General features: G+C 39.4%; 1 protein-coding gene across 1 annotated transcript; it reads left to right on the top strand.

Annotated features, from left to right (window-relative positions):
• LOC102188597 (olfactory receptor 4E1) lies at positions 12,917-14,000 on the top strand. Its single transcript, XM_005685354.2, has one exon. It carries the CDS (start codon positions 12,984-12,986, stop codon positions 13,929-13,931), a length of 948 nt encoding a protein of 315 aa, XP_005685411.2. The 5' UTR covers positions 12,917-12,983; the 3' UTR covers positions 13,932-14,000.

Genomic DNA, 14,000 nt, shown 5'->3' with positions numbered 1-14,000 from the left:
GATTTTGGGGTCCCAAAAAATAGTCTGACAGTGTTTCCACTGTTTCCCCATCCATTTCCCATGAAGTGATGGGACCAGATGCCGTGATCCTCGTTTTCTGAATGTTGAGATTTAAGCCAACTTTTTCACTCTCCTCTTCCACTTTCATCAAGAGGCTCTTTAGTTCCTCTTCACTTTCTGCCATGAGGGTGGTGTCATCTGCACATCTGAAACACAAAAACTTTTTAATTTTAAAGAAGTCCAGTGTATCTATTTTTTTCTTTTTTGTGCTTTTGGTGTCATTTCTAAGAATCTATTGCTAAATCCAAGATTATGAAGATTTACTCCCATGTTTTCTTCTAAGAGTTTCATAGTTTTAACTTTTCCATTTAGGTCTTTGGTTTATTTCGAGTTAATTTTTATATATGATATGAGGTAGGGGTCTGACTTCAGTCCTTTGTATACAGATATCTAGTTATCCTAGAATCATTTGTCAAAGAGATTACTGTTTCCCTCACTGAAAGGTCCTGGCCCCTTTGCTGAAAATTGGTTGACTATAGATGTATGAGCTTATGTCTGGACTCTCAGTTCTATTCCATTGACCTACATGTTTATTCTTACACCATTAACCCACTATTTTGATGACTCTGACTTTTTAGGAAGAGTTGAAGTATGATAGTGTGAGTCTTCCAACTTTATTTTTCTTTTTCAAGATTATTTTGGCCATTCTGTGTTCCTAACAATTCCACATGAACTTCAGGATTTACTTTTCAATTTCTAGACAAAGATTGCATTGAGTTTGTCAACTATTTTGAGTAGTATTGCCATCTTAAAAATAATAAGTCCTCAAATCATGAACACAAGATGTCTATTCATTTATTGAAATTTTTAATTTTGTTCAGCAATGTTTTGCAGTTTTCAGTGTACAAGTCTTGTACTTCCTTGGTTAAATATTTTACTAAACATTTTTATACTATTACACATGAAATTATTTTCTTAATTTCACTTCCCCTTTCTTTTTTTTCTCACTTTCCTCGTTGTACTCAGTTGATTTCAGAGGGAAAATTAATAGGCAGATAAGTCTTTATTCTGCATCCTCCAAGTCTAACTTTTCGAAGCTAACATTTGTTGAAAGTTTAATGTTCTTTTTGTCCAGTCGTGTCTGACTCTTTGTGACTCCATGAACTTCATGCAGCATGCCAAGCTTCCCTGTCCTTCGCTATCAACTTGAGTTTGCTCAGATTCATGTTCATTGAGTCAATGATGCTATCTAACCATCTCATCTTCTGAAGCCCTCTTTTCCTTTTACCTTCAATCTTTCCCAACACAAGAATCTTTTCCAGAGTTGGCTGTTCATATCAATTGCCCAGAGTACTGGTGTTTCAGCATCAGTCCTTCCAATAAATATTGTGGGTTGATTACCTTTAGGATTGACTGGTTTGAGCTCCTTGCAGTCCAAGGGACTGTCAAAAGTCTTCTTCAGCAGCACAATTCAATGGCATCAATTCTTGGGTGCTCAGCCTGCTTTGAAAGCTTAATATGTGCTGAGATTTTACATTCATTAAGTATTAATCCTAACTACAAGTCCATGATAGGCATTATTATTACACCCAGTTCGCACATGAGGAAACTAAAGTGGAAAAGCATTAAGTAACATGCTCAAGGTCACACTGAGAGTAAATGGTGGAGTCAGGGCTTGGGTCCAGATTTTGATCACGTTTGACTCTTATCATGGTGCTAGTTTTTATTTTACCATTTAGCTATAGTCTCCCTCCTATGTCTCCCTTCTGGAGTTAATACTGAATAAATACCCAAGGTAGCAAACTACAGTACCAAGGCCCAAATTGAGACTATAGAAGTATATTGTGTGTCTAATGTAATGGATTTTAAATGTATTTTTTAGTTAACAATGTTTGTCAATTGGGCTATTTTTCAAGCATCTCAAGATTTCCACCTCCTTTTGATCAAGCAATACTGGACCTACATGCCCACGTAGCAATGGTTAGTTTTTTAAGTAGTGGCCATTCATTTTAGAAGACACTTTCACTCTCTGGTTCACCATAGTCACTACTGTTGACTCATTTATATTACCTGCCTGGCCCCTGATGCATAGGAGGGATCTGAACTTGTAACCCTTCGTCTAATCTCTCCTTAGTAGGAGAAACTTCAAAATGTTTTTTTACCATTAACTCTGTGAACCTTTGTAGGAAATTACTTTTTACATTGCCTAATTTCCAACTCCTTCATCATTATGGTTTCCCCCAATAGAATTTCTGAATTTGTAAGTAAACTGACGGGGAAACATTCTTCTTTTGGACTGTGAAAAATTAATTTATGACATACAAATTGTATAGGATCACATATATTTTCCACTAGAATTACTTGGGAACTTGTTAGACATATACATTCTCAGGCCCCACCTTAGATGTACTGAATCAGAACTCTATATTTTAACACATCCTCCAGTTAATTCAAATGCATGATAAATTTGAGAGCCACTGTTCTAGACTGCTGGTTTTTTGTTTTTTTAAAAAAGGCTAACTAACAAATACATATTTTGAACTCAGTTCCAGCATCAATCCTGACTCCAAAAACACATCCTCCTTTGCACTTTGTTTTATTGTCTCCTTGGCCAGCAGTCAGTACTTAATTTGCTAAATAATCACAAATCTTCATCCAGTGTACCCATTATAGAAATACAGAAAAGATTGATGTCAAACTAATTATCTGTGGCTTCATGGTTAAAATTTCTAACTTTTTTGAATTATAAGATAGCTTCCCAATTCTACAGTAATCTCACATGTATCTTATTTTCCAGGATTTTTCAAAGATAACCTCCCCCACCAAAAACATGTTCTGCTGCAAGCAATGAGATCTATTCTGGGACCTCCTTACAACCTATTCTGGTAGCCTCTTTTTAAGTTAATAATGAGCACCTCCATTCATTTGAAAAATCTTACTTCTACACGTAGCGCATGTGTGACGACTTTACACTATTACAGGGTCATATGACTAAATATCACAGAACATTCAAGCGAATACCTCCAGATTGATCATCAACAAGTTGCAACTGCATTAACAAAACACCCATTGCTTAGTCTGAACTCTGTACATTTAGCCTTCTGGAGAAAACATCAGAGAAAACTCTCCTGGGGTCTCAGTGAAGAGCTCCTTGTCAGAGACTATTTACTGACACAACAATAAAATCTCAAGGTGTTGATCCTTGGAGTCCTGCCCCCTGAAAAGACACATCAGTTTCTTATGACTCTGGAAATTCACTCTGTTGAGACCTCAAATTGAGGAGTTTCATCAATTTCTCCAGAAACTGATGACTGCAGAAATGAGTGGCTTCTTCCCAAAACAAGAGAACAGGTACTAATTGCTGAAGTAAAGAAACTTCTACCAAAGAAAACTCAGTTGTGTCGATTCTTTGTGACCCCATGGACAGTAGCCCGTCAGGCTCCTCTGCCACTCACTATCAGAGAAATGCAAATCAAAACCACCATGAGGTACCATTTCACGCCAGTCAGAATGGCTGCGATCCAAAAGTCTACAAGCAATAAATGCTGGAGAGGGTGTGGAGAAAAGGGAAACTTCTTCACTGTTGGTGGGAATGCAAACTAGTACAGCCGCTATGGAGAACAGTGTGGAGATTCCTTTAAAAATTAGAAACAGAACTGCCATATGACCCAGGAATCCCACTGCTGGGCATACACACCGAGGAAACCAGAATTGAAAGAGACACGTGTACCCCAATGTTCACCACAGTACTGTTTATAATAGCCAGGACATGGAAGCAACCTAGATGTCCATCAGCAGATGAATGGATAAGAAAGCTGTGGTACATATATACATGGAGTATTACTCAGCCATTAAAAAGAACACATTTGAATCAGTTCTAATGAGGTGGATGAAACTGGAGCCTATTATACAGAGTGAAGTAAGCCAGAAAGAAAAACACCAATACAGTATACTAACACATATATATGGAATTTAGAAAGATGTTAATGATAACCCTGTATGCGAGACAGCAAAAGAGACACAGATGTATAGAACAGTCTTTTGGACTCTGTGGGAGAGGGCGAGGGTGAGATGATTTGGGAGAATGGCATTGAAACATCTGTATCATCACATGTGAAACGAATCACCAGTCCAGTTTCGATGCATGATACAGGATGCTAGGGGCTGGTGCACTGGGATGACCCAGAGGGATGGGATGGGGAGGGAGGAGGGAGGGGGGTTCAGGATGGGAAACACGTGTAGACCCATGGCAGATTCATGTCAATGCATGGCAAAACCAATACAATATAGTAAAGTAAAAAAATAAATAAATAAAAATATTATTTTATAAATAACAGAAAAAGGAAATACATAAATAAATAAAACAAAATCAAACATCAAAAAAAAAAAAAGAAAACTCAGTTGTGTCGATTCTTTGTGACCCCATGGACAGTAGCCTGTCAGGCTCCTCTGTCCATGGGATTTTCCAGGCAAGAACACTTGACTGGGTTTCCATGCCCTCCTCCAGGGGATCTTCCTAACCCAGGGATCGAATCCAGGTTTTCCGCTTTGCAGGTGGATTCTTTACCAGCTGAGCCACCAGGAAACACACCAAAGAAAACAATAACATTAATTTTCTGATTCTTCACCCTTTTTCTTTTCCTTTGCTCTATCACTAATCTTGTTTATTATTGTATTCTAATGCCTTATATTTCTTGACTGACAGGTTTATCAGTGTGATCTCTCCTATCTTCATAATGTTGATGATCTTCTACCTCTTAGGGAAAAAACGTAATTTTCCTGTGTGTCTTTCTCAGACCACAATCATAGGGTCAATTGACTACCAGATTTTTAATCCCTCAGCTAATCTTACTGACAAAAATATAATAGCTGTTCCTTTAAACACTTCAGAAAGTAAATTTCCTTCTATATATCTGCTCTCATACTTGTTTTTTTTATTTGGTTGCATTGGGTCTTATTTACAGCATGTCGGATCTAGTTCCCTGACCAGGGATCGAACCCAGGCCCCCTCCATTGGCAGCACAGAGTCTTAGCCATGGACCACCCAAGAAATCCTTCATACTTAGGTTTTTCTCACATAATTAGTCTTAAGTTTTGGTCTTGTAAAAATTGGATTTTGACAACAGAATATTCATCTGGAGTCATTATAATCCTAACCACAAAAGTCAATTGATCAGAAATGGAAGCTAATATTGGGGCTATCTTTGATGTAATACTCAGTTTGTTCTGAGTGTTATAAAACTAAGACCTTATTTTACAGGGGTTGTTTAACTCCACTTTTTTAAAAAATCTACCTTCCTTAAGATGAACCAAAAATTGTCTCACTCCTGTTGAGTTGAATAATGCTTATCTTCTTAATAGAGTCTGTCTTACTGAGTCAATGCCATTTATGAAAATACAACTTATGCTTTGGAATCCCAAAAGGTAGTTTCAATTCATTAGCTAGAGTTTTCATGGATAAACACATAACTCAATTTCCTCTTAGCTAGACGAGAAAAACTTCATGCTATAGCAAACTCTTCTTGATACATCTGTATAAATAATAGGTGGTCAAGTAAAACCATTTATAAGTAAGCTAGATAAAAGCCTCCGGTTCTCTAGGAAAGACCAACTTGTCATTTGGTTAAGTTTCTATTGCCTGAGTTTAATCACCTAAGCTCTTGTCCTCAGGATATATTACAAGGACTAATAATTATCTTATTCCTGGCAATTGCCTGTGTTGCCATTAACCAGTATTGTTGTTGCTATTTAGCAGTTATAAGTTGTGTCCAACTCTTTTGCAACCCCATGGGCTGTAGCCTGCCAGGCTCCTCTGTCCATGGAATTTCCCAAGCAAGAATACTGGAGGGCGTTGCCATTTCCTTCTCCAGGGGATCTTCCCAACCCAGGAATTAAATTCATGTCTCCTACACCTCCTGCATTGCAGATGGATTTTCTGCCATTGAGCCAACAGGGGAAACACATTAATCAGTGTATACTGTTAATATCCATATATGTTATTGCAAATGCACTGTCATGTTAAAAATTCAACTACAACTGTATGGAAGAAATTAACACAACATTGTAAATCAACTATACTTCAATAAAATTTTTAAATTACTGCCGGCTGATTTACTGATTTTAGTAGAGAGTCAGTAACTTTTCGGAAGTGACCATGTCACTTGGATCTTTTTAAATGGAGAGAATAGAATGAAAAATAGGAAAAAGTCAAGGAATACCAAAGAATCAGTGAAGCCAAAAAATAATAAAAAATTATCTCTTCCCTATACCTGTGAAAAAATTCAATTTAACTTAATAAGCAACTCTTAAAATTGAGATATAATTAACACATAACATTATATTAGTTTCAGGTATACAATTAATGATTTAATGTTTGTATATGATTCAAAATGATCATCACAATAACATCCATCACCACACATATGTACAACATTTTGTGTATGAGAACTCTTAAGATCTACTCTCTTGGCAACTACAGTCACCATGCTGCTTTGTATCCCCGTGAATTATTTATTCTACAGCTGGAAGTTCATACTTTTCAACCCCCTTCACCCCATTTTGCCCACTCTCCACTCCCTGCTTACGGCAATTGCCAATCTATTCTCTGTTTCTCTGAAATCATCTTGTTTTTTTGGTTTGGGGTTTTTTGTTTGTTTGGTTGGTTGGTTGAGTTTCTTTTTATTCAGATTCAACACATAAGTGAACAAGCAACATTTTTAAGTATGCATTTTCTAGAGGTGGTAAGATCAAAAGTTGTTCCTCCTTTATAAATGAATCCACATGAAGAGACTAAGTCCTGGATTCAACAGCAGATTGCCTGCATTCAAGCCCTGGTTCAGGTGCTTACCTGACGTGTAAACTCTGTGAAAATCACTTGACATCAAGTCCAATTTTTCTATAATGCTCACTTTCTTACAAGGGTGTTGTGAAGACCAAATAAACAATAACCATGAAGGAGTTTTTCAAACGCTGAAGTGCAGTTCAAGATTAAAACATTGCTTTCATTTATTCTGTGAAGGAAATAGGAACACACAATTTTGGAGCATAAGGGATTTTCAGGGATGGAAAGCCTGAGTGGAATAATCTATGTGGCTGTCTGCGTACAGTCAGAGGGAAGTAGTACGCCAGGGGAGAGGGTTACAAGAGGAATAGAAATTATAAAGATTTTGAAGATTAATTTCTCAACCTTGCATTTTACCAATAACAGTGATAACAGTAACTGGCCTACAATCAACTGAACATCATTTTCTATATTGCTCTTGGTGTATTATGCTTGTGATAAAGTATCTCAGTTCCAAATGTTCAGAAGGTTAGTGTGGCCTGCATATCTCTCTTCCTCATGTATACACCGATTGCCAAAGTGACAATACAAGTCCCATGTTAGCCAAGAAACATGATCTGTAAGTTCTGAAAGCACTGGGTTTTTCAATATAGTCAAGTTGCCCTCTTATTAGTGATAATGAATCCAACAAGAAAATTGGGGAAAAGGAACCCAAGCCACAAGACCGAATTTTCAGTCACTTCTAACACTTTCCCTCTTTTACCATCTTCTCTTCCACATGGAGGGTCAGCTAAATTCTTACTTCTAGCTTCATACCCTTGATTTTGGCCATCCTAATCACAAAACTCATCAATCTTGAAATTCAAAGGATAACCTTCATCCCTCCCCTTTGGATTCTTCTTTTACTAATGTATACTACCAAACATATATCTAAGCAGAGAGAGCAAAACGGGAATTAGAGCTGTGCTGTGTGCTTAGTCGCTCAGTCATGTCCAACTCTTTGTGACCCCATGGACTGTAGCCCACTAGGCTCCTTTCAATGGGGATTCTCCAGGCAAGAATACTGGAGTAGGTGGCCATGCCCTCCTCCAGGGGATCTTCTGAACCCAGGTCTCCCACACTGCAGGTGAATTCTTTACCATCTGAGCCACCAGAGAAGCCCCTTTGGATTCTTCTTTTACTAATTTATATTACCAAACATATATTTAAGCGGAGAAAGCAAAATGGGAATTAGAGCAAGAGGTTCTAAATTTTCTTTATCTAAAGTAATGAATGATGGGGGGAAAATTGGCTAATTAGTGGTGGCTTTTGAGTTTCTTTGAATTCTGTGTTACATAATTATATTAATGTAGATAACACTTTGTAAAGATTTTAAGAGCTCTGAAAAAAAAGTTACCATTTTTATTCATATTTAATGGATGAGACAAGGAGTCCTCCGGGTTAAATAACTTACCCAAATTTACACTTAGAATGTTGTAATCTGTATTCAAGCAATCTGACTCTAGAATTCCAACACTTGACCTCTCTGCAGAGAACTGATTAAAATTTTAACTCCATTGCCCATTCCTCAGCTGTGTGTTTTTTATGGATTGCATAAGAAAACAGGAGAGCCCCTAACCTAGTACTTAGCACATAGTATCCATCCATCACCTCTCAGTCATGTTCGACACTTGGCAATCCCATGCACTGTAGTCCGCCAAGCTCCTCTATCTGTGGGATTTCCCAGGCAAGACTATTGGAGTGAGTTGCCATTTCCTCCTCCAGGGGGTCTTCCCTACCCAAGAATTGAAGCCGCATCTCCTATATCTCCTGCATTGCAGGCGAATTCTTTACCGCTTGAGCCATCCGGGAGCACACAGTAAGTGATCGCTAAAATAATAGTTCATTTAATCCTAAAGATTAAGATGTTAGTCCTGCTTTCTCATTAAATGCCCTTAGTGATGACTGCAAAGCCCATAACTTTAGTCCCCACAGAATTAACTTTTTCTGACTGGTGACTAGGGGAAGCTGATGTCATTGCCTAAGAGTTCCCATGAAGCCTATATAAGTCAGGTAGAACACCACCAACACTGCAGCTGCCCTTCCCAGCTGCTTTCTATCTCTACAGATTTCCCTTCAGTACTTGAAGGTAGAATAACCCACCTAAAACTAGCAAGACACACTTTCCACCTAGAGAGTGTGCTGTGAAGAAAACAGGTTGCTTCAGTTACACTGGCTCTGAACAATTAGGTCGAGATTTGTGCAGACATGTCCTGGTAAACTAGTGGGCCTGCAAAAGACGTGGGCAGTGGCTTTCCATCCCTTCTGCTCATCACTACAGCCTGACAAAGTGCAAACAAGATGTCATTCCTATACCACATACTCAACTGACTGAAAACCAATTCCAGAAAATCTTAGAGCAGAGCTGTATTCTCTACATATTGAAAAGCATGATAATAACATAGGTACAAAGGTGTGATTTTGCAGAAATGCTGAAATACCTCTGGTAAAATATCACCAAATATATCTACTGTGACTTACTACCAAAAACTGTGAATAAGAACCAAGGGAACTTCGAGGGCTCTGATCTTCCTCATAAAATATCAAGGTAAATGGGGCTATTTAACTAGTTGAACTTAAAAATAAATTTCTATTTCTACTGGAAAATAATACTGTCTTTTTGTTTTGTGTTTTTGGCAACTGTTTTATTGAGTCAGATGGAATTGCACGTACATTCAGAGGCACAGCATTTGAATATTTATGTGAAAATTCGCAACTGATAACTCATTCCACAGTAGACTCGGCAGTTCAGGAGGACTGTGCACAGTATTGTTCAATCTTTTAAAACCCATGTCTCCTTTTTAAAAAAATTTCTAATAATTATTTTTTAATTTAGTTATTTTTATTTGGAGGGTAATTGCTTTACAACACTGTGTTTTTGTTTCTGCTATACATCAGCATGAATCAGCCATCGGCCTACCTATTTCCCCTCTCTCTCGAACCTCCCTCTCACCTCCCAATCCATCCTACCCCTCTAGTCATCACAAAGTACCAGAAAATAATACTCTTAATATTGAAAATACAAGACTAACAATTCAGTTCCCTTTGGAGGTGCTCGGAGCATTAGAAACAACCCAAGGTGAGTTTTATAGACTTTTTAATTTTTTTTTATGTCTCTGCTTTTAATTGTTTTTTCCTGTTCTCCTGAAATGTATGCAATAGGCACTAGATTTTTGATGTGTGAATCATACTTTTGATATAAACTAATAACAAATTCCTACTATGGTGGAACACATCCATTTCTCAAAACATTTTTTCCTGTGGCTCCACAGAAATAGAAAAAAAAAAAAAACTGGCAATGGGAAAAGTTTAGTTAAAAATGAATATCCATATCCTCTGGTGAGGGAACAGTCTTCATTTCAAACCTAGTTCTCAGACTGCACATTCTTCTGTATCTGTGCTGGTAAATTTTTTCTTATTGATTTTGAAATAAACCCCTGGTTCTATTCTTGGCTAGATCTTCAGCTTTCAATTTGCAATCATCCTTTGAGAATGTAATAAATTGCAAAGATAACAGATGTAAATCATCAAACATTTAATATAGTTTTCTGGAGGAAAAACTTTAAGTGGATACTCCAAGAAAAAATTTTAAATAGTAAAATCAATCCATAGCTATTAAGATGTAACTGTAAATATTAATTCAAGAGCTAGATACTGTGTGTGAGTTTAACTTAAATGATGACTGAAAGACTTCTCTGCCTTCCAAAATATCGTCTTTGTGACAGATCTGCTTTGCTAGTTCCTTGATGTGACACTACCATTAGTCTTTCCTCTGGTACAGACAACAAAAAAAGGCATTGTCTGCAGAAGAGCATCATCATGAGGCATGGGAAATATTTGAGAAGAAAGGGCAATGGAGTAGAAGAGAAACTATTTCCTCTATTCTCTTTCCATAAGCAGTGTGAAGTTGATTCATTTGACTGGCAGAAAGCCTGATCTTGAGGACAAAATAAAGAACCTGTAGTCATCAAGGAAGAAAGCAGGATGATGAGATAATCATGCATGCTCAGTGGTGTCCAACACTTTGCCACACTATGGACTGTAGCCAGGCTTCTCTGTCCATGGGATTTCCCAGCAAGAATACTGGAGTGGGTTGCCATTTCTTCCTCCAAGGGATCTGTCTGCTCTGGGATTGAATTAGTATCTTCTGTGTCTCCTGCATTGACAGGCAGATACTTTACCACTGCACCACCTGGGATAGGATAATAGTGCCTGAGGAACCAGGAGGACAGCTTACTTGGGTGGGCCATCCCTGCAAGGCTATACTTCCAGGTAGTGACACATGAGAGGCAAGCCTGAGAAAAGAGGCTTCCCACAGATGCCCACCCAAACTGCCCCATGAACCTAGGAGAGTAAAAGAGAGGTTGTCACTGAGACATACTGTACTTTATACCACCATTATGTCAATTATCACAAAAATTCAGATCAGAGAGGTAGTAAAGAAAGCCTGCACCAAAAGTCAGGAGGCCCAAGCTCTAGACCCAGCTATTACTCCAGTTTTTTGTAAACTTGGCCAGTTGCTTTACCTCTCTGTATTTTGCTTTCTCTATTTATTTAAAAAAAAAAAAAGATTAGGTAAACTCTCATTTCCCATTGGAGAAGGCAATGGCACCCCACTCCAGTGTTCTTGCCTGGAGGATCCCATGGATGGAGGAGCCTGGTGGGCTGCAGTCCATGGGGTCGCCAGGAGTCGGACACGACTGAGTGACTTCACTTTCACTTTTCACTTTCCTGCATTGGAGAAGGAAATGGCAACCCACTCCAGTGTTCTTGCCTGGAGAACCCCAGGGACAGGGGAGACTGATGGGCTGCCGTCTATGGGGTCGCACAGAGTCGGACACGACTGAAGCGACTTAGCAGCAGCAGCAGCAGCAGCAGCAGCAGATCCCATTAAGAATTGAGAACTTGTGACTCTATATAATATATGCATTTCTTTTCTCAATATTTGTTTATTAATTTGAGTGCACCACCAGGTCTTAGTTGCAACATATGAGATCTAATTCTCTGACAGGGATCAAACCCACGCCCCCTGCAATGGGAATGTGGAGTCTTAGTCACTGGACCAACAGGAAAGTCCCAATATATACATTTTTTAGAAAATTAGGGATGCTTGGGTCAAAAGTAGGCTAATCTTTTTTAAAAGCAACTACTGTTGATTTACTGTGGTCCAGTAAGTCAGACAAGAGAGTTGGAATTTAAAAGAACTGAGATAATCTAGCCAAGACAGTGATGCTGTTAGGCCTGGACTTTGACCTCCAGGTTAAGAATGAGCGAGTCTGTCCTCAACTCAGAGGTGGAGGAGAAGCAAGCCTCTCTGTACCCTCTCCAGCTTTCCCAAGTTTCCCTGGGTTCTATCTAGCCTCCTCTAAAGTATTGTTCAAAGAACACCTCAGCCACATTGCCAGCAGCTTGGTGAAAATCTACTGCCTTCTGAAATCTAGATCACTAAAAATACAGTCTCAGGGTATCATGGCAGAGCAAACAAGGAAGTAAGGGTTTGGGTTAGTGAACATGTGGTCAACAGGACAATAAAGAAAACTATGTTCCAGGTCAGAATTTGTATAACCCTGGGAAAATTACTTATTGAGGGTAAGAAGAACCTTCATTTCTTCTCCTATAAAAATCTATACCCTAAAACTAAACCTGATATTTTATACAATAAGGGAGAAATAAGTTATTTGATTTCTCCCTACCTGATGAGAAGAGCTGACTCATTTGAAAAGACCCTGATGCTGGGAAAGACTGAGGGCAGGAGGAGAAGGGGATGACAGAGGATGAGATGGTTGGATGGCATCATCGACACAATGGACATGGGTTTGGGTGGACTCTGGGAGTTGGTGATGAACAGGGAGGCCTGGCGTGCTGCTATTCATGGGGTTGCAAAGAGTAGGACACAACTGGTGACTGAACTGAACTGAACTGAACTGAACTGTCCAAGATTGTTTTACACCACTTAGTGAATCAATTTTTTCTATTCTTTTGTTCCAAAAGCAACTACTGTGTGTCCAGCATAATTTAAGATGCTGAATGGGGATTTTAAAAAGAGATGCTTCACTAGAAATTCTGGATGGAGAAATGTCATAAACACAGAATGGCCAAATGACTGATGCAGATATTAAGTGGGTTTTTTTCTAATTTTTGACAGGAGTGTGCAACAGTGAGAATGGAAGAGGCCGTTCTACTCAATCAAACAACTGCACTGACATATTTTCGGCTTAGAGGTCTATCTACAAATCAGAACGTGCAGATGGCTGCATTTGCCATGTTCCTTGTGTTCTATGTCCTGACACTGATGGGAAACATCCTCATTGTCATAACCATTATCTATGACCATCATCTCCATAGCCCCATGTATTTCTTTCTCAGCAACCTATCCTTCATCGATGTGTGCCACTCCACCGTCACTGTCCCCAAGATGCTGATAGACACCTGGTCAGAGGAGAAGCTCATCTCCTTTGATGCCTGTGTAACGCAGATGTTCTTCCTGCACCTCTTCGCCTGCACAGAGATCTTTCTCCTCACTGTCATGGCTTATGATCGGTATGTGGCCATCTGCAAACCGCTGCAGTACATGACAGTGATGAACTGGAAAGTGTGTGTGCTGCTGGCTGTGGCCCTCTGGACAGGGGGTACCATCCACTCCATAGCGCTGACCTCGCTCACCTTCAAGCTGCCCTACTGTGATCCTCATGACATTGACAACTTCTTCTGTGATGTGCCTCAGGTGATCAAACTGGCCTGCGCTGATACCCACATCATTGAGATTCTCATCGTCTCCAACAGTGGGCTGATCTCCGTGGTCTGTTTTGTGGTCCTTGTGGTGTCCTACGCAGTCATCCTGGTGAGTCTGAGGCAGCAGATCTCAGAAGGCCGGCGGAAGGCCCTGTCCACCTGCGCGGCCCACCTCACCGTGGTCACACTCTTTCTGGGACACTGCATCTTCATCTATTCCCGGCCATCCACCAGCCTCCCAGAGGACAAGGTGGTGTCTGTGTTTTTCACCGCTGTCACACCGCTGCTGAACCCTATCATCTACACCCTTCGGAATGAAGACATGAAAAATGCCTTGAACAAGTTAATGGGGAGGGTGAAGGGAAGAGAAAAGAAATGAAAATGTCTAAGCCCTTATGGTGCCTGGTGTTCCAAATTAAAGAAATGCCTAGCAAAGATATGTTACAAG

This window comes from Capra hircus, chromosome 10 (genome assembly GCF_001704415.2).
Source record: "Capra hircus breed San Clemente chromosome 10, ASM170441v1, whole genome shotgun sequence".
NCBI lineage: Eukaryota > Metazoa > Chordata > Mammalia > Artiodactyla > Bovidae > Capra > Capra hircus.
The sequence above is the reverse complement of the archived record's forward strand: the minus strand, read 5'-3'. Positions and strand labels throughout refer to the sequence as shown.

Bases quoted from the DNA above. Each gene is read 5' to 3' on its own strand.
- LOC102188597 (XM_005685354.2), top strand. From the start codon at position 12,984: ATGGAAGAGGCCGTTCTACTCAATCAAACAACTGCACTGACATATTTT.